The 20,984-nt window shown below is 43.0% G+C and overlaps 1 protein-coding gene across 1 annotated transcript in view; it reads left to right on the forward strand.

Annotated features, from left to right (window-relative positions):
* Positions 1-20,984, forward strand: part of SLC22A3 (solute carrier family 22 member 3) — a 98,729-nt gene that overhangs the window by 55,709 nt on the left and 22,036 nt on the right. The window contains exon 6 of the mRNA XM_068985334.1: positions 20,829-20,926. Coding sequence (XP_068841435.1) covers positions 20,829-20,926 — 98 coding nt within the window. The remainder of the gene's footprint in view (positions 1-20,828; positions 20,927-20,984) is intronic.

Here is a 20,984-nt window from a genome sequence, read left to right on the forward strand (position 1 = left end):
CAGCATCAGTCTTTCCAATGAATATTGAGTGTTGATTTCCTTTAGGATTGTCTGGTTTGATCTCCTTGCTGTCCAAGGGACTCTCAAGAGTCTTCTCTAACACTGCAAATGGAAAGCATCAATTCTTTGGTGCTCAGCTTTCTTTATGGTCCAACTCTCACATCCATTCATGACTACTGGAAAAACCATAGCTTAGATTAGTTGGACTTTTGTTGGTAAAGTAATGTCTCTGCTTTTTAGTATGCTGTCTAGGTTTGTCATAGCTTTCCTTCTAAGGAGCAAGTATCTTTTAATTTCATGGCTGGAGTTACCATCTGAAGTGATTTTGGAGCCCAAGAAAATAAAGTCTCTCACTGATTCCATTGTTTCCCCATCTATTTGCCGTGAAGTGATGGGACCAGATGCAATGATCTTAGTTTTTTGAATGTTGACTTTTAAGGCAGTTTTTCCTTTTCACTCTTCTCTTTCCCTTTCATCAAGAGGCTCTTTAGCTCCTCTTTGCTTTCCGCCATAAGGGTGATGTCATCAGCTTATCTGAGGTTATTGATATTTCTCCTGGCAATCTTTATTCCAGCTTGTGCTTCATCAGTCCAACATTTCACATGATGTACTCTGTATAAGTTATAAAACATCTACTTCTGCTTCATTGCCTATGCTAAAGCCTTTGACTGTATGAATCACAACAAACTGGAAAATTCTTCAAGAAATGGGAATACCAGACCCCCTTACCTGCCTCCTGAGAAATCTGAATGCAGGTCAGGAAGCAGCAGTTAGAACCAGACATGGAACAACAGACTGGTTCCAAATTGGGAAAGGAGTACGTCAAGACTGTATATTGTAACCCTGCTTATTTAACTTATATGCAGAGTACATCTTGTATAAATATGTACTATTTTCTTGGATGAAAACAAAATCTGTTGTGATGGATACTGACTAACGAATTGAAAAGCATTATTAAATTCATAGTAAATCTGTGTTATGTTGAATTCTCAGTGAACAGAAGTAAAACCACAGTTGCTTCCCTGGTGGCTCAGATGGTAAGTAATCTTCTTGCAATGCAAGAGACACAGGTTTGATTCCTGGGTCAGGAAGATCCCCTCGAGAAGGAAATGGCAACCTATTCCAGTATTCTTGCAGAGAATTCCATGGACAGAGGAGTCTGGCAGGCTATAGTCAATGGGGTCTCAAAGAGTCGGACATGACTGTGCAACTAACGCTTTTTCACTTTCCTATCATTTGGGCAACCATTAAATTCTTTGACGTTAACCAGAAGTTCTCATACTCAATTAGGATGAGTATCACTGATCAGGAAGCAGAAATAGCATTAGTTTCCATCTGTTGAACAATTGTTTCCTGAGCTCTCAGAGTTCAAGTTGTATGCAGTTCTCAGGAAAACCCTCACTCCACAGAAACTTGATAAACAATACCCTTAATTAAAAAAAAAAAAAAACTTCCTAGATTCATTCACTTTTTTTATTCAGACCCACTTTTCTATATCCTGCTCTTTCACTGACATTAAGCACGAGTTCCACTTGTGCCGTTGCAAGGGTTGAGCAACTTGGTTGGTGTATGCTGTTGTACCGTTTCTCAAAGGTGAATCCTTGTTTTCTTTCCTGTTTATGTATCTGAGCCCACACACTACTAACAGTTTAGATCTTGAGACTGAAAAAAGTTTATTGAGATGAATGCTCAATATGATTATTTCTATGCCACCAAATACAATAGAGATTAAGTATTTGCTGTGTGTGTTGATCACTAGTGGAGTGTCCAGGCTTAAATTCTTCCCTTTGAATCCTGGCGTGGACAAATTTCACTAAAGACAATTCAAGTATCCACTCTGTGATTCATAACCGTGAACATGCTGTGTTTATACAGGCTGATCTAAAATTAGTGGGGAACAGACTTTGATGACAACTGAGTGAAACATGGGCTCCAGCTCATGAGGTATTTCTCGCCACAGTTCTGTAAACTGTATGGCACACTTGGTTGTCTAAAAACAACCTGCCTCTAAAGTTCACGTCGATCATTATCTATCGCAGTGAAAATGTCTCCCCTTCCCTCTCTGGCAACCGTAACTTAGGTCTCTGTATCTGCGGATCTGTTTCTGTTTGTAAATAAGTTCATGGGTATCACTTTTTTAAGCTTCTGCATGTAAGTGATGATATATTTGTCTTTCTCTCTCTGACTTATTTCACTCAGTATCACAATCTCTAAGTCCCTCCATGTTGCCACAAATGGCATTTTTTTCCATCTGTTCTATGGCTGAGTAGTATTCCACTGTGTATATGTCCCACATCTGTTTTATCCTTTCATCCGTCGACGGACATTTAGGTTCTCTCCATGATCTTGGCCGTTTGTGAACAGTGCTGCAGTTAAGATGGGGGTGCATGTATCTTTTTAATTATAGTTCTGTCTGGACGTTTGCCCAGGAGTCAGTAACGCCAGCTTGCCTTCTGTGTGTGCCCACTGAGTGTCCCCCACACACATCTGGTACTCTCCTATTTTCTCGCTTTGGCCAGCCTCTGGGGTGTTTTAGGTTGCACGTCTCTGGTTACCGGTGAGGCTCAGCTCACTTCATGCTTTGCTATTTGTGTTTCCCCTCTGTGGAAGGCCTCGCCGTATCCTGGCCCATGTATATTGAGTTTTCTGGGATGTTTAGACTTAATGGATTGGATTGTCCCCTTCAATTTATAGGATCAACTTTTCATTCTCAGTTTTACCCTGTTGTTGGTTTTAGGCATTGCAAGTGTCTTCCCCTCACTGTTTTAGTTACCCATTAACTTTGCCTGGTTTTTTTTTCCCATTGAACAAAAATTCTTGAATCCTTAAATGTTTGACACGATCAGAACAGCATATTTTTGCTTATTGATTGTTTTCTGGGTTTTGTTTAAGAAACCGTCTGCACCCAAAGGCCACAGACATTCTCCTATTAGCTTACGGCTCTAACTGCCACACTCAGACGTGAGTTCATTGGCCCCGTATCCCCACTGCCTCCGTGAAGTAGGGATCCACCTTTATTGGTCTCAACACTGAGTACCAGTTAATAAGCAGATGTGTCATTTACTTTTTGTGTCATATATTTATTTATTAATTTTTGGTTATGCTGGGTCTTAAGCCCGTATAGACGCGGGCTTTCTCTAGTTGCAGTGAGCAGGGGCTACGCTTCATTGAGGAATACAGGGTTGTGACCTTGTCATAAGGTTCTCACTCTTTAATCCAGGCTCTCCTAGCAGCTGCTGCCTGCACCGGTGCAGAAAAGGGGAAGTTCTTGAGGGTCCTTTTTCAGCAAGTAAATGCTTACAAGTCCTTGGCAGATTTGAGGAGCGTGATCAATCATGTAGGCCAATCGCTGTAATCCTATCCCACCCCTGTAATGGGCTGGGGAAGGAGGAAGGGAACCCCAAATATTTGATAAGCAGGACTTCTGAGATGAGTACCACCACAGATCTCTTTTAAAAGAAAAAAAAAAAAAATGAGTGAGAATACAGAATTCAGAGGACTTCCTTGATGGTCCAGAGGATAAGATGTCATGCTCCCAATGCAGGGACCCAGGGTTCCATCCCAGGTCAGGAAGCTAGGTCCCACACGCTGCAACCAAAGGTTCAAATGCTGCAATAAAGATCAAAGATCTTGCATGCCTCTACTAAGACCTGGCACAGCCAAATAAGTAAATAAAAAGAAATTTTAAAAATTTTTTTAATTTTAAAAAAGGATACAGAATTCAGTTTGAGAAACACTAACTTAGGAAGATAAGTGCATTTGAATTCAAATGATTACTATAAAGTAGATTTTATATATAGTGTCTTTATAAATGGCAGAAAAATTTGGTCAAAGTATAAACACAATTTCAAAAGTTCTGATGGAAAAATGCAATAGGAACTGTGATGACCCATTTCCCAGTCAAAGAAATCCCAGCTTTTTGGCATTCTGAGAGCAGAAAGTACACGGTATCCAGGGGACTGACCCTCTAGGAGCACACGCTACATAGAGGGTGAGCAGGGACAGCCCAGTCCATCCTAAAGGAAATCATCCCTGAAGATTCATTAGAAGGACTGATGTTGACGCTGAAACTCCAATCCTTTGGCTACTTGACGCAAAGAGTCGACTCACCGGAAAAGACCCTGAAGCTGGGAAAGATTGAAGGCGGGAGGAGAAGGGGACGACAGAGGATGAGATGGTTGGATGGCATCACCGACTGCATGGACATGAGTCTGAGCAAGCTCTGGGAGTTGGTGATGGACAGGGAGGCCTGGCATGCTGCAGTCCATGGGGTTGCAGAGAGTCGGACACGACCAAGCAACTGAACTGAACTGAAGGGCAGCCAGGCCTCTCCTCAGGCATGGTCAGATCAGTGCAAGGATTCAGACAAAATGCCCTGAGAAGATGCCTGTGGACCTGGAGGATGGGGAACACTGGAGAGGGCGCCAGGACCACTGCTGCTGAGAGGCTGGTGAGAGCTGGACGGAGGAAAGGTGGAGAGGGGCCCAGCCCCGAGAGGAAGACCCGCAGGGACACAGGAGGCAGGTGAGCCCACCCGAGGCACTCTGAGAACACTGTCCTTGACTTCCCCCCTCACCATGGCTGAGAGCACTGGTGTGACGGAGCTGATGATGCCCTGGCTGTCATTAGCCTACATGGGAAAGGCCACCAACCCAGAGACCGATGGGGAGTGCCCTATGCCAATGGTCCCCAAACCCTGGACCATGAACCGGCTGCACAGCAAGAGGTGAGTAGAGGGTGAGTGAGTGAAGCTTCATCTATATTTACCACCAGAGCTCAGGAAACAAGCTCAGGGCTGCCACTGATCCCGCATTATGGTCAGCTGTTTAATCATTTCATTATATATCACAGCGTAGTAATAATAGATTGATCACATGGATCACAGCCTCGTCTAACTCAATGAAATGATGAGCCATGCTGTGCAGAGCCACCCAAGGCAGACAGGTCATGGTGGAGAGTTCTGACAAAACATGGTCCACTGCAGAAGGGAGTCGCAAACCACTTCAGGATTCTCGCCTTGCTGTGACCAGTATGAAAAGGCAAAAAGATATGGCACTGAAGGATGGACTCCCCCAGTCGGTAGGTGCCCAATATGCTACTGGAGATGAGTGGAGAAATAACTCCAGAAAGAATGAAGGGTGCCCAGGTGTGGCTGTGACTGGTGATGGAAGTGAAGCCTGATGCTGTAAAGAGCAATATTGCATAGGAACCTGGAATGTTAGGCCCATGAATCAAAGCAAATTGGAAGTGGTCAAACAGGACATGGCAAGAGTGAACGTCGACATTCTAGGAATCAGCGAACTAAAATGGACTGGAATGGGTGAATTTAACTCAGATGACCATTATATCTACTAACTGTGGGCAGGAATCCCTCAGAAAAAATGAAGTAGCCATCATGGTCAACAAAAGAGTCTGAAATGCACTACTTGGATGCAATCTCAAAATCAACAGAATGATCTCTGTTCATTTCCAAGGCAAACCACTCAATATCACAGTAATCCAAGTCTATGCTCCATCCACTAATGCTGAAGAAGATGAAGTTGAATGGTTTTATGATGACCTACAAGATCTTCTAGAATTAACACCAAAAAAAAAAAAGAAAGAAAGAAAGAAAGATGTCCTTTTCATCATAGGGGACTGGAATGCAAAAGTAGGAAGTCAAGAGATACCTGGAGTAACAGGCAAATTTGGCCTTGAAGTATAAAATGAAGCAGGGCAAAGGCTAACAGAGTTTTGCCAAGAGAATGCACTGGTCATAGCAAACTTGCTCTTCCAGCAACACAAGAGATGACTCTATGCATGGACATCACCAGGCAGTCCACTGGAATCAGGTTGATTGTATTCTTTGCAGGCAAAGATGGAGAAGCTCTATACAGTCAGCAAAAACAAGACCGGGAGCTGACTGTGGCTCAGGTCATGAACTCCTTATTGCCAAATTCAGACTTAAATTGAAGAAAGTAGGGAAAACTACTAGACCATTCAGGTATGACCTAAACCAAATCCCTTATGATTATACAGTGAAAGTGAAAAATAGATTCAGGGGATTAGATCTGATAGACAGAGTTCCTGAAGAACTATGGGTGGAGGTTCTTAACATGAGGTAAAAATGGGTGGCAAGAATACACTGAAGAACTATACAAAAAAGATCTTAATGACCCAGATAACCACAATGGTGTGATCACTCACCTAGAGCCACACATCCTGGAATGCTAAGTCAAGTGGGCCTTAGGAAACATCACTACAAACAAAGCTAGTGGAGGTGATGGAATTCCAGTTGAGCTATTTCAAATTCTAAAAGATGATGCTCTGAAAGTGCTGCACTCAATATGCCAGCAACTTTGGAAAACCCAGCAGTAGCCACAGAACTGGAAAAAGTCAGTTTTCATTCCAATCCCAAAGAAAGACAATGCCAAAGAATGTCCAAACTACTGCACAATTGCACTCATCTCACATACTAGTAAAATGATGCTCAGAATTCTCCAAGCCAGGCTTCAACAGTATGTAAACCAAGAACTTCCAGATGTTCAAGCTGGATTTAGAAAAGACAGAGGAATCAGAGATCAAATTTCCAACATCCTTTGGATCATAGAAAAAGCAGGGAGAATTCCAGAAAAACATCTACTTTTGCTTCCTTGACTACACCAAAGCCTTTGACTGTGTGGATCACAATAAACTGTGGAAAATTCTTCAAGAGATGGGAATACCAGACCACCTGACCTGCTTCCTGAAAAATCTGTATGCAGGTCAAGAAGCAGCAGTTAAAACCAGACATGGAACAATGGGCTGGTTTCAAATTGAAAAAGGAGTACGTCAAGGCTGTATATCGTCACCCTGCTTATTTAACTTGTATGCAGAGTACATCATGAGAAATGCTGGTATGGATGAAGCACAAGCTGGAATCAAGATTGCCAGGAGAAATAGCAATAACCTCAGATATGCTGAAGACACCATCCTTATTGCAGAAAGCAAAGAGGAACTAAAGAGCCTCTTGATGAAAGTGAAAGAGAAGAGTGAAAAAGCTGGCTTAAAATTCAACATTCAGAAAACAAAGATCATGGCATCTGGTCCCATCACTTCATGGAAAATTGATGGGGAAACAATGGAAACAGTGAGAGACTTTATTTTCTTGGGCTCCAAAATCACTGCAGATGGTGATTGCAGCCATGAAATTAAAAGACATTGCTCCTTGAAAGAAAAGCTATGACCAACCTAGACGGCACATTACTTTGCCAACAAAGATCTGTCTAGTCAAAGCTATGGTTTTTCCAGTAGTCATGTGTAGATGTGAGAGTTGGATCATAAAGAAAGCTGAGCACCAAAGAATTAATGCTTTTGAACTGTGGTGTTGGAGAGGACTCTTGAGAGTCCCTTGGACTAGAAGGAGATGAAACCAGTCAATCTTAAAGGATATTAGTCCCGAATATTCATTCAAAGGACTGATGCTGAAGCTGAAACTCCAGTACTTTGGCCAACTGATGTGAAGAACTGATTCATTGGAAAAGATCCTGATGCTGGGAAAGATTGAAGGCAGGAGGAGAAGGGGATGACAGAGGATGAGATGGTTGGATGGCATCACCGACTGAATAGACATGAGTTTGAGCAAGCTCTGGGAGCTGATGATGGACAGGGAATCCTGGCGTGCTGCAATCCATGAGGTTGCAAAGAGTCGGACACAACTGAGTTACTGAACTGAACTGAATAACAATAGAAATAAAGTGCACCATAAATGTAATGTGCTTGAATCATCCTGATGCACCCGTCCTGATCTGGGGAAAAATTGTTTTCCATTAAACAAGCCCCTGGTGAGGAAAATGTTGGGGACTGCTACCCTATGGTTTAGTTCATGGCAGAAAGATACCTGCTAGGAATCCTACTGGGCAAAGTTGCAATCTTGCTGGGATCCTGCAAACACCTGAAGCCCTGGAAAAGCTAGAGCTGGGTGTATGTGAGAGCTAAAGGAGCCTAGGGGAAAATATCCCTCAGCTGCTGCTACTGCTAAGTCACTTCAGTCGTGTCCGACTCTGTGGGACCCCAGAGATGGCAGCCCACCAGGCTCCCCCGTCCCTGGGACTCTCCAGGCAAGAACACTGAAGTGGGTTGCCATTTCCTTCTCCATCCCTCAGCTAGTGGGGGAAAAGGCCATCATGTGAATTTATAGTCTGTTGTTACATGTTCTTTTTAAAATAGTTTCTGAAGCATTCAGAAACCTGAAAAGAAATGATGATAAGAATGTGAATGGGTGAAGTATGTGGTTTGGCTTTTATTTGTGACATAACAGGTGATTTGTTTTATTTCACTGTAGCTTCTCTTCTTTGGAATAATCATTGGCTAACTAGTGACTTATAGATACTCAATTTGCCAATTTAGAACTAAAAATTTGTGTATCTAGACCTGCTTCTATGGTTTAAGACACTGGACATTCTTTTTTTTAATATATAATTCTTTGGAGGGGTTATTGAGATAAAACTGACATAATGTTAGTTTTAGGTATAATAATGAGTATACCTAAACATAATAATTCAATATTTGTGTGTATTGCAAGTTGATCACCACAATAAGTCTAGTTAACATCTATCAACATGCGTATGTTGTAATTTTTTTCTTGTGATGAGAGCTTCTAAGATTTGTTTATGTAACCACTTTCAAATATGCAGTTAAGTATAATTAACTATAGTCATCAGGCTGTATATCATAACTGCTTGATTTTGGGGGGGGGACTTTCTTTATCATTTGATGTTTAGAAGTTTTCTTTTTCAGCAACAATCAGTGACATTTATCGGTGCCATTGGGAAGATCAATGATGTGTTTAATCCCATTCACTCACATCAGATTCTGGTGTGGCCCCAAGTTCTGAGTCTTTGTGATCATTGTTGTTTAGTCACTAAGCTGTGCCTAACTCTTTGCCATGCACCAGGCTCCCCGGTCCTTCACTATTTCCCGGAGTTCGCTCAAATTTATGTCCATTGAGTCAGTGATGGACAGATGGTCTCATCTTCTGCCGCCCCCCTCTCTCCTTTTGCTTTCGATCTTTCCCGGCATCAGGGTCTTTTCCAAAGAGTCAGCTCTTTGCATCAAGTGGCCAAAGTAATGGAGCTTAAGGTTAGAGTCTTAAAATATATTTTTATTTGTTTATTTGGGCTGGGCTGGGTCTTCATTGCTGGGAGGGCTTTTCTCCAGTTGCGGCAAGTGGAGGCTCCTCTCTGTTGCCGTGCCCGGGCTTCTGGTTGGTGTGACTTCTCTTGTTGCAGAGCATGGGCTCTAGCATGCTCCGGCTTCATAGCTGCGGTGTGTGGGCTCAGTAGTTGCAGCTCCCAGGCTCTGCGGCTCAGGCTCAATAGTTGTAGCTCATGGGCTTCGTTGCTCTGTGGCACGTGGGACCTTCTCAGATCAGGGACTGAACCTGTGTCTCCTGCGTCGGCAGGCAGGTTCTGTACCACTGAGCCACCAGGAAAACCCAAAGTAAGAGTTTTAGAACTGAGAATGCAAGCTCTTTTTTCTCCCCTCTATCATTTACTTAATTTTTTTAAAAAAATTTTATTTGTTTCACTTGACAACATTGTATTGGTTTTGCCATAAATTGACACGAATCCGCCATGGGTGTACATGTGTTCCCCAAAACCTTCCCTCCCTTCGAACCCTCACAGATTTGTTTTTAAGAAATGAAGAAGTGTTCCACCATGTGACCTGCAGCTGCCACGCATCAACCTTTGCTGATATTAAGGCTGCACTTTGGATCCCAGGGAACCTTTAGAAAGATGCACTTTTTGCTGTTCCAGGCAGCAAGCCCAGTCATGGGGGGATAGAGTGGAGGGGTAGAACTCTCTTAGGCCAGATGGAAATGCTCAGAATAATATCTCTGCTACAGAGAGCATCCTCACCAAAGAACTGGCTGAGCCTGAGGTCAGGGGCCACCAGCCGTGTACGGCCATGGAGCCCTGAAGTGTGGCTGGTCTGAACAGGGACATGATGTCAGAGTGAGCTGCACAGTGGATTACAAAGATTTAGTCTGACATAAAGCACATGAACAGAGAAGGCAATGGCACCCCACTCGAGTACTCTTGCCTGGAAAATCCCATGGATGGAGGAGCCTGGAAGGCTACAGACCATGGGGTCGCTGAGGGTTGGACACGACTGAACGACTTCACTTTCACTTTTCACTTTCATGCATTGGAGAAGGAAATGGCAACCCACTCCAGTGTTCTTGCCTGGAGAATCCCAGGGGCAGGGGAGCCTGGTGGGCTGCCATCTATGGGGTCACACAGAGTCGAACATGACTGAAGCAACTTAGCAGCAAAGCACATGGAGAGCTGACTCATTTGAAAAGACCCTGATGCTGGGAAAGACTGAGGGCAGGAGGAGAAGAGGATGACAAAGGATGAGATGGTTGGATGGCATCACCAACTCGATGGACATGAGTCTGTGTAAACTCCGAAAGTTGGTGATGGACAGGGAGGCCTGGCGTGCTGCAGTCCATGGGGTGGCAGAGTTGGACACGACTGAGTGACTGAACTGAACTGAAAGCACATGAACAATTTCCTCAGTAATTTCACGTTGATCGCCTGTTGAAATGATTGTACAGGGGATAGACTGGATTAAATGCAATATATTCTTAAGATTAATTTTGCCTGTTTCTTCTTACATTTTTGATGCTAATATTAGAAAATTTAAAGTGACATGGGTGACACTATGTTTTTACTAGACAAAGCTGGTCTAGGTGCTTGGAATTTGTTTTTAACTACTTTGTGTGCATGCTGCTGCTGCTACTGCTGCTAAGTCACTTCAGTCGTGTCCGACTCTGTGCGACCCCATAGACGGCAGCCCACCAGGCTCCCCCGTCCCTGGGATTCTCAAGGCAAGAACACTGGAGTGGGTTGCCATTTCCTTCTCCAATGCATGAAAGTGAAAAGTGAAAGTGAAGTCGTTCAGTCGTGTCCGACTCCTAGCGACCCCATGGACTGCAGCCTACCAGGCTCCTCCATCCATGGGATTTTCCAGGCAAGAGTACTGGAGTGGGCTAAATTGCGCTAAATTGCTTCAGTTGTGGCTGACTCTTTGTGACTTCATGGACTGTGGCCTGCCAGGCTCATCTGTCTATGGGATTCTCCAGGCAAGAGTACTGGAGTGGGATGCCCTGCCCTTCTCCAGGGGATCTTCCCAACGGGGGTCATACCCACATCTCTTATGTCTCCTTCATTGGCAGGCAGGCTCTCTAACACTGAGCCGTCAGGAAATCCCATTAACTACTTTCAATTCAGTTCAGTTCAGTCGCTCAGTCGTGTCCAATTCTTTGTGACCCCGTGGACTGCAGCATGCCAGGCTAAATATGGATCTTGCTCATTTGCTGCTATGTATGATTCTATTGAATGGCTATACTACAATTTATTCAGAGACATTCAGCTCATTTTTTATTTTTCATATTATAAATGATAGAGCAGTGAACCTATAGTGCCCGATCCCTTGGCAAGAACTGATCTAAAGTAAATGCCTACAACCAGACTGTCAGGACCATCAGTTCAGTTCAGTCACTCAGTCGTGTCCGACTCTTTGCCACCCCATGGACTGCAGCACACCAGGCCTCCTTGTCCATCACAACTCCCGGAGCTTACTCAAACTCATGTCCATCACATCAGAGATACCATCCAACCATCTCATCCTCTGTCATCCCCTTCTCCTCCTGCCCTCAATCTTTCCCAGCATCAGGGTCTTTTCAAATGAATCAGCTCTTCGCATCACGTGGCCAAAGTATTGGAGTTTCAGCTTCAACATCAGTCCTTCTGATGAACATCCAGGACTGATCTCCTTTAGGATGGAGTGGTTGGATCTCCTTGCAGTCCAAGGGACTCTCAAGAGTCTTCTCCAACACCACAGTTCAAAATCATCAATTCTTCGGTGCTCAGCTTTCTTTATAGTCCAACTCTCACATCCATACATGACTACTGGAAAATTAACTACTTTAATACACATCAAATAAGCATCAAATATTCCTGATCAATTTAATTATGAACTTTGCTTTATCATATGAATTGTCATGGTGAATATCTTCTCTATGACCTTTTTTTTAAGGGAAGTTTTTTAAGCTTTGTGTTTATTTATTGAGGCTGTTCTGAGTCCTCGTTGCTGCACAGGCTTTCTCTGGATGCGGTGTGGGGACTCCACTGTGCTGGCCTCCGTTGTTGCAGAGAACAGGCTCCAGGCACGCAGGCTGCAGTAGCTGCGGCTCATGGGCGCAGTAGCTGCCGTTCCTGGGCTCTACAGTGCAGGCTCAGTAGTCATGCCGCTTGGGGCTACTTGCTCACGGCACATGGGATCTTCCCACACCAGGGACTGAAACCATGTCTCCTGCATTGGCAGGCAGACTCCACCCCTGAGCCACCAGGGAAGCCCTCTCCTCTCATGTAAAAGTATACTGAGGTTTTATAAAATTCCCAGAGTGCTGTGGGCAATTCGGCAAATTCTCTTTTACGCATGCCAGGCAACCTTGCTGCCACCTAGCAGCTGGCCAGGGTTCAGTGATGTTAAACACCTATTCCTGGACCTGCTGGCTGTAGCCTCCACCTGACTGAAGGGGACGACTGTGAGGAGGTGGGCCGGGGGACACAGCACACTCTGCACCCCCTCCCGGCCTCACCCAAGCCCCTCAGCTCCTGGGGCTTCTCTGAAAGACCTATAGGGTGATCAGCTTAGAGGGTGACTTCCAAATCAGTGAACCCCAAATCCTCAAGTGCTATTTTGCTCACACAGACTTCTTACAAAACATTTCTAGAGAACAGAGCCTGTGGGGAATTTGTGATGACGCAAAGTTGGCATTAGATTCAAGAAGTGATAAATTCCCCTGCTCATCAGTGGCTTCACTTTTCCTTGCGACATATGACAACTGTTAAAAAGTCCACCCACTGAGATCCACCAGGTGAAATTGCAAGGCTGGAAATGCAACCACTCGACACTGTCCCCTCCCCTGCCTGCGCCAGACCCTGCTGCTCAGCTGGGTTCTTCCCCCTCAACCTGGGGGGCTCACATTCCTTCCCGGCCAGTAGGAATAATACTAGGAGGCAGTAGGTGAGGCAGGACTTCAGGGACCACCTGGGCGTCTCACATGAGTCTCCTGAGAGGCTGTTAAAATGCAGATTCTGGGGCTTCCCTGGAGACTCAGTGGTAAAGAATCCACCTGCCAATGAAGGAGACAGTTCAGTCTCTGATCTGGGAAGGTCCTGCCTGCCGTGGGGTACCTAAACCTGAGCACCCCAACTACTGAGCCTGTGCTCTGGAGCCCAGGAGCTGCAGCTAATGAAGCCTGCATGGCCCAGAGCCCATCCTCTGCAGCAAGAGAGGCCACCACGATGAGAAGCTCACGCACCCAGCTACCGAGGAGCACCCACTCACCACAGCTAGAGAAGAGCCTCTGCGGCAGTCAAGACCCAGCACAGCCTACAATGAACAATCACAAATCTCCTCTTTAAAGAGAAAATGCAGACTCTGACTTCTTCATCCAAGGGGAGGTGAAGTCGCTCAGTCATGTCCAACTCTGTGCGACCCCATGGATTATAGCCTACCAGCTTCCTCTATCCATGGGATTTTCCAGGCAAGAGTACCGGAGTGGGTTGCCATTTCCTTCTCCAGGAGATCTTCTCTACTCAGGGACTGAACATGGATCTCCCGCATTGTAAGCAGAGGCTTTACCATCTGAGCCACTAGGGAAGTCCAAGGTAGAGCATCTTTAACAAGTTCCCTGGCCAAAACGCTGTGGCTTCACGGACCACACTTTGAGTAGGAAGGTTCTCCAAGCATCTGTTGCTCTGTGTACATTCTTGAAAACTTACCCTGCCTTAAGGCCTCAGAGATCACCAATGCCAGATGAACTTTAAATATGCCTGGTAAACATAAGAAAATCTAATAATAAAAGAAATCTATTCCTTTTTTGCAGAAGGCACAATGACAGTTGTCTTTACAAAAAGAGTACCTTTAAAAAGAATCTCCCTAACTTGTGCATTGTAGTAGAAACTACAGTTTACTAAAGGAAAATATTTTTTTAATGCCAACTGAATTATCATCTGGAAGCAGAGTATCTCCAAAAAGTTATAAAAATAATATTAATACAGAGTAGATTGTCTCCATTTTTGAGCACTCACTGGTACCAGGTGTGTATATTGCTGACCTTAGACAAAATAAACAGCAATTATTATTTAGTAAAGATGAGTTTATTTGGGAATAGCAGAGGCATTACAAATCGCGACATATGAGCTAAGGAGAACCATAGTCCAGTCTGAGGATACAAAGGGAAGTTTAGCTATTATTAGGTTCTGGGAAGAAATTGGGAGAGTTGTTTTGAACAAAAGTTCATTGGAGGAGAATGAAAGTTTGGGGTTATTTAAATAATGTGCTGGTAAAAAAAAATGTTCTAAAATAAAACATCTCTAGCCTGATCCTGGCTGTTTATCTCTTAAATTTTTTTTTGTTGAAGTATAGTTGATTTACACTGTCACACTAGTTTCAGATGGACAGAAAAGTGACTCAGTTTTGCATATACATACATCTATTTTTCAGACTCTTCTCCCTCAAATATTATTAAAATATATTGAGTTTAGTTCCCGGTGCTATACTGAGATCATTGTTGCTTATTTTATATATAATAATGTGTATATGTTATTTCTAAACTCCTAATTTATCCCTCCCACCCTTTCCCCTTTGGTAACTGTAAGTTTGTTTCTTGCCCAGAAACCAATCCCTTGTCAGGAGAACTCTGAACACCATATTTATAATAGATTGTTATTTATAGTGTCTTTCTCTTCCTTGGCAATTTAAATTAAAATGTCAACTTCAAGAAATGTTTCAGAAGGGCACCAGAATGAATTATAAATAGAACCTGATTAATCAAAAAAAGATGAATAAAGTATGCTTTTAACACAGGGTACATTGTTGTTGATGTAAAGCAAAAGTCTTGGCAGAATTAAAAGACAGTTGAGAACCAAATAGAACAAATAGCCATCAGTTTAGTAAATGAATATCAGGAAACCAACCTGTCCAGTTTACCTGTGAGCAGCCCCTTTTTCAACGAGTGGCATTACTAGGCAACAAGGATCCAAACAGACAGATGTTTCCAAGAGCATTTCCCATCTTCCTTTGCTCCAAATGAGAGCAGGCAGACACCGCTTAGATGGATAAATGTATGAAAAACACTAAAGCCAAGTTAGATACTCAACATAACATACTGTATGGTTCCACTTACATGAAATTCTAGAAAGGCAAACTAATGACAGAAAGCAGATGAGGGTTTACCAGGGGCTGAACATCAGGGGGAGAGAACTGATTGCAAAGAGACAGGAGGAAACTTTTGGGGGTGGTAGAAATATCCCACATCATGATGGCAGTGGTGATTATGTGACTTGACGCATTTGTCAAAATTTCATGAAATGTAGCTTAAAGTTGCTAAATCCTACTGGATGTAAATTATATTTCAATACAACAAAATTTAAAGTCCATCTATCTATAATAATCTAATATAGCATTTCTATTCTTTTACATCTAAGACTATGAAAACACTTTGGAGATAGAAAATAAACATGATTTCATTTCAAAATACAAAGCTAGAAGTTGTTGTAAAAGGGTAGACGCTGAACCAGTCACTGCACACGGGTTGCCAAGACTTTCCTGGATGAATTCCATCCAAGATATGGCTTTTAGTCTCCCGAGGTCTTTGGACACCCAGAAAGTGGGTCATCTTTCAGAATATCTGCGTCACTGTGGACAGTGTGTTAGTAAATCAAAGACCAGCTGGATTTGTTCTCAAATTGGCAAAATACTTGCTTGGAAGCACTATTAATCCTTTCATTTACTGAATGGGGAAAATTGGTCTTGATTACCTTTAGTTATTATCAGCGCTGCATATTCTTTTGGTGTAGGATATATATTAGGCGTTAAACATGTGCTTTGGAAAAGCAGAGATCATGTGACTGCTTGATTCTAAATATGAAAAGTGTGAAATTAAGACTAATACTAAATATTCTTACAGAGTAAATTGGAGTAGTGAAGCAATTATTTTCACTCTTTAATCCAAAGTTATTTTGCCTAAAATATTCTGTTATTACGCAAAAGTATTGTTCTGGACTAAATTTTTGAGATAAATTCTGCTTTTGGCAACAAATAACAGAAAACCAATCTAAATGGGCTTCAGACAGTAAGCACAGTTCCACGCTCCTGGATCTGGAATTCTAGACTTAAAACAGCATCCAAGTTTGTTTAAACATGCGGATCACAATAAACTGTGGAAAATTCTTAAAGAGATGGGAATACCAGACCACCTGACCTGCCTCCTGAGAAATCTGTATGCAGGTCAAGAACCAACAGTTAGAACTGGACATGGAACAACAGTCTAGTTCCAAATCAGGAAAGGAGTAAATCAAGGCTGTATATTGTAACCCTGCTTATTTAACTTACATGCAGGGTACATCATGTGAAATTCCGGGCTGGATGAAGCAGAAGCTGGAATCAAGATTGCTGAGAGAAATATCAATAACCTCAGATATGCAAATGACACCAACCCTTATGGCAGAAATTGAAGAAGTAAAGAGCTTCTTGATGAAAGTGAAAGAGGAGAGTGAAAAAATTGGCTTAAAGCTCAACATTCAGAAAACAAAGATCATGGCATCTGGTCCCATCACTTCATGGCAAATAGATGGGGAAATAGTGGTTGACTTTATTTTGGGGGGCTCCCAAATCACTGCAGATGGTGACTGCAGCCATGAAATTAAAAGAAACTTACTCCTTGGAAGGAAAGTTATGACCAACCTAGACAGCATATTAAAAAGCAGAGACATTACTTTGCCAACAAAGTTCTGTCTGTCTAGTCAAGGCTATGGTTTTTCCAGTGGTCATGTATGGATGTGAGAGTTGGACTATAAAGAAAGTTGAGCACCGAAGAATTGGTGCTTTTGAACTGTGGTGTTGGAGAAGACTCTTGAGAGTCCTTTGGACTGCAAGGAGATGCAACCAGTCCATTCTAAAGGAGATCAGTCCCGGGTGTTCATCAGAAGGACTGATGTTGAAGCTGAAACTCCAATACTTTGGCCACCTGATGTTCATTGGAACTGACTCATTGGAAAAGACCCTGATGCTGGGAAAGATTGAAGGTAGGAGGAGAAGGGGACGACAGAGGATGAGCTGGCTGGATGGCATCACCGACTCAATGGATGAGTTTGAGTAAACTCCGGGAGTTGGTGATGGACAAGGAGGCCTGGCATGCTGTGGTCCATGGAGTTGCAAAAAGTCAGACATGACTGAGCGACTGAACTGAACTGACTGAACTGAATAAATCGTTGTGAATACTGCTGTCAAAAAGGAAACTTGTCCCCCTCTGTACTCTGGGTGATCGTGGTGCCCATGTGCAGATGGGCAATGCTGTCAGGAACTTCCTGGAGAGAAGAGAACAGTCTGACATAAACACGACCCCAAGTCTGAGTTGTGGAAAAAATCCTAAGTGCAACGAAAAGAACTGCTGGAATAAGTCATCCATCCAAGGAGGAAAGCTGCCCTCATATAAAGAGTGGTTTTAATCTGTAATTTAAAGATCCTCAAAATCTAAATCATTTTCATCAAGGCCACCTTTTCCATAAAATTGTGTTTTAACTAAGGATTAGATTTTTGGTCATAATGTCCTTCTCTAAAATTATATAGAAGATACCGTAAACCACAGAGAAGCTTTCTAGAATAAAAAGGTTTAGTATGTTCAGTAGAGCAGTGAGACGATGAAGAACAGAAGCTGTCATCAACTGCCTGGACTTCACATCCTAGCTTAGCCACCCTTCTTCTATTGAATCCTTGTGTGCTAAGCCTTGTTTTACTTATTTATACAATAAACCCTGAAGAGTACTAACTTTAGAGAGTCTTGATGAGAATTAAATGCAATATTTCATGCTTCATTTCAATTCATCAATTCATTAGCCCAGAATCTAAGAAATATTACATACTTCGTAGGTGTTTTAGCCATTTTAATATGGGCAATATATAGAAACTAATTGTGAAAAATATTTTGATAACCAACCGTGTAAAAATATACAGTTTTCCCCTGGTATCTGTGGAATATTGGTTCAAAGAGCCTCTGCAGATACCAAAATCCTCAGATGCTCAAGACCCTTGTACAGAATGGGTCTCAGCTGATGCTCTGTATCCCCAAGTTCTGCATCCATGGGTTCAATCAATCACAGGCCCCACTATTGGTTGAATCCACAGAGGCAGAACCTGTGGATATGAAGAGCCAACTGTATTGTTGGGACATACTAAATTCTTTTGCTTCTGGTATTCCTGATTTGTTTTTGGAACACCAGAAGTGAGGGTAGGGGGTCTTAGAATTTCGAAGATTAGCTCAGGGAACATTTTAATAAGGATTGCATTAGTTATAGTACAGGTCAACTTGCTGCTGTAACAGAGATCTCCAAAAATACAGTGACAAAAAAGAGAAAAGTGTCTTTTTCTATTACATGCCCATGCAGAGGTGAGTAGCCCAGCCCTGAAGGTAGCTCTGCCCCATGGTCACCCAGGACCCAGGTTCCATTATCTCATTTCTCCATTATCACCTGCAATAGGTTGTATAATCGAAGCCATTTCACCAGTGTCTTCTTCCTCCATCCCACAGGAAGGGGGAACCTGTGAATGAAGAGCAAACCATTTCCTTTTAAAGGATGGGACCCAGAACTTGTACACACGGCTTCTACTCCCACATCGTTGCTGAGATCTTGGTCACTGGACCACCCACAACTGAAAGAGAGGCTAGAAAATACGACTTTAACTAGGCAGCCAGGAGCCTAACTAAAATTCTGTGGGTTCTATTATCCAAATGAGGGTGGAAAGAATGCATGGTTGAATCAATTAGCAGTCTTCCATTAGTGTTGCTATGGAAACTACTATTGTTTCGTTGATCCTAGGATACTGTTAATTTGGAGACATATCATCATTTTATGTACCGTTCAGTAGAAAAGGCATGCTATTGAAGCTGTGGCTCATTACTTTCTTATCAGCTGAGTTACAGGACACACCCTAATTTCGAGATTTTGAAGTGTGAAAACTTCGTACCTTGTTATAGAAGAAATACAAGCTTTCCTGGTGGCTCAGTGGTGAAGAATCTGCCTGCAGTGATGGAGAGGCAGGTTTGATTACTGGGCTGGGAAGATCCCTTAGAGAAGGAAATGGCAACCCACTCCAATATTCTTGCCTGGGAAATTCCATGGACAGAGGAGCCTACTGGACGGGGTCCACGGGGTCACAAAAGAGTCGAACACGACTTGGTGACTAAACAACAATGATAGAAGAAATACAGTGTCAGAAAGACTTAGGAAAATAAAACGATCTAAAGACATTCATTTTGCAGTCTTCTTTTCGTGTGTGTGACTTTCCTCAGAGCAAGCATAGGCAACAGATGTCAAGATTTGGTTGATCCATTGAGTGTAATGTTTAGAACAGGTGATTGACAAGGTACTATCCATGAGAATTTAAGTCAAATTCCAACACAGAGGCTTGGGGAAAATTTGCCAAGCTTTCCACTCAGTCTGGAACAGATCTGGAGTTGGGTAAACAGACAATGAGGGTCCTGTTTTCACTAACCAGGGTTCTCACTTAGCAGAAGGACAAAGACCAAGGGCTATACTCAGCACAGAGTTATGGCCAAGGCACTGGACTTCCTGTTTCAACATTCAGTCATCACCCAAATATTGGTTGGACACCAGCCACTTTGCTTGGTGCTACAATACAGTCTCTGCCCCTCTGAGAACTCCAGAGCTCATGCAGGGAGAAGAATACGTAGACCTGTAAAGGCATGCAATTGTGTAGAGCCTGGCACAGTATTTCATAGACGTCTAGCAAGTGGAGGCGCAGAGTGGAGATCATCAGTTCTACCCGAGGCTAGGGAAGACCTGCAGAACTAGGGAGGGTGAGAGTTCCTCAGGCAGAGTAACACTGTGCAAGTGCACGGAAGTGTGACACAGCGGTCGCTGCAGCTCTCTTCAGCACCCAGGATGAGAAGCAGAGGGGACTTTGCTGGCATTCCAGTGGTTAAGGCTTCATGCTTCCACTGCAGGCGGTGTGGGTTCAATCCCTGGTCAAGGTACTTAAGATCCAACATGCCGCTTCATGCAGCCAAAAAAGGAAGAAGAATTTTAAAAGCTCAGTAATCAAGATAAATACTATTCTAGTACAATATTTAAATACACAAAACTTAATGCAAAAAAAAAAATTGTAAAAAAAAGACCAGAAGCAGTGGGTATGTTCAGCTGTTTCCTTTTTAGTACTTTACTCATAGGAGGCAAAGAGCAATGTTTGTTTAATTGAATTAGAGACAGACCAACTTCTTGAATGGCCAAATAAGGATGAGCTGAATTTTCCTGTTATCAAAAAGATGCTGGAAAGAAACAAAAGGACACCGTTGATGCCAGCCTTGCTCTAGAGCTTACCATGACTTTAGCTTATTGGTTAGCATAAGATTTGAGGAGTTACTAGATAAAGGAGCTTGTTTAGAGCCTGCCTTCACCATCTTTATGCTTGTTTTCTCCAATTTAACAATGCACAAATGTAGTTTACTTTAGAACACACCTTTTATCTTTGTTTATTCCAAGCATGTAGTACTGCTGATTCTCAGCACAGCAAGCACACCTTTGAGAATCTGACCTAGGACAAAGGCTAGAGAACCAAACTTTTTGCACTCAGGTGCTAAGATGTCATAATGAAAGACCCTGATTGGTTCAGTGAGATCGTTCGGTAACTTTGAATCTGGTCAATGACGAATCTATAATATGCAGATGTCTCTTGCTGTGTATTCCTACTGACAATCTGCTTCTCTTGTCTAGATCACTGTTACGGATGAGGAAGTTAGTAACCCATCCTTTGTAGACCTGGTGAGAACTCCCCAAATGAGGAAGTGCACACTTATACTTATGTTTGCTTGGTAAGTTTGATTTGTGATGGATTCAAAAGCTTGTGTCAAATTCACAACGCCGCCCTCC

The sequence above is a fragment of the Capricornis sumatraensis genome, chromosome 13, assembly GCF_032405125.1.
Source record: "Capricornis sumatraensis isolate serow.1 chromosome 13, serow.2, whole genome shotgun sequence".
In the NCBI taxonomy this organism is placed as follows: Eukaryota; Metazoa; Chordata; class Mammalia; order Artiodactyla; family Bovidae; genus Capricornis; species Capricornis sumatraensis.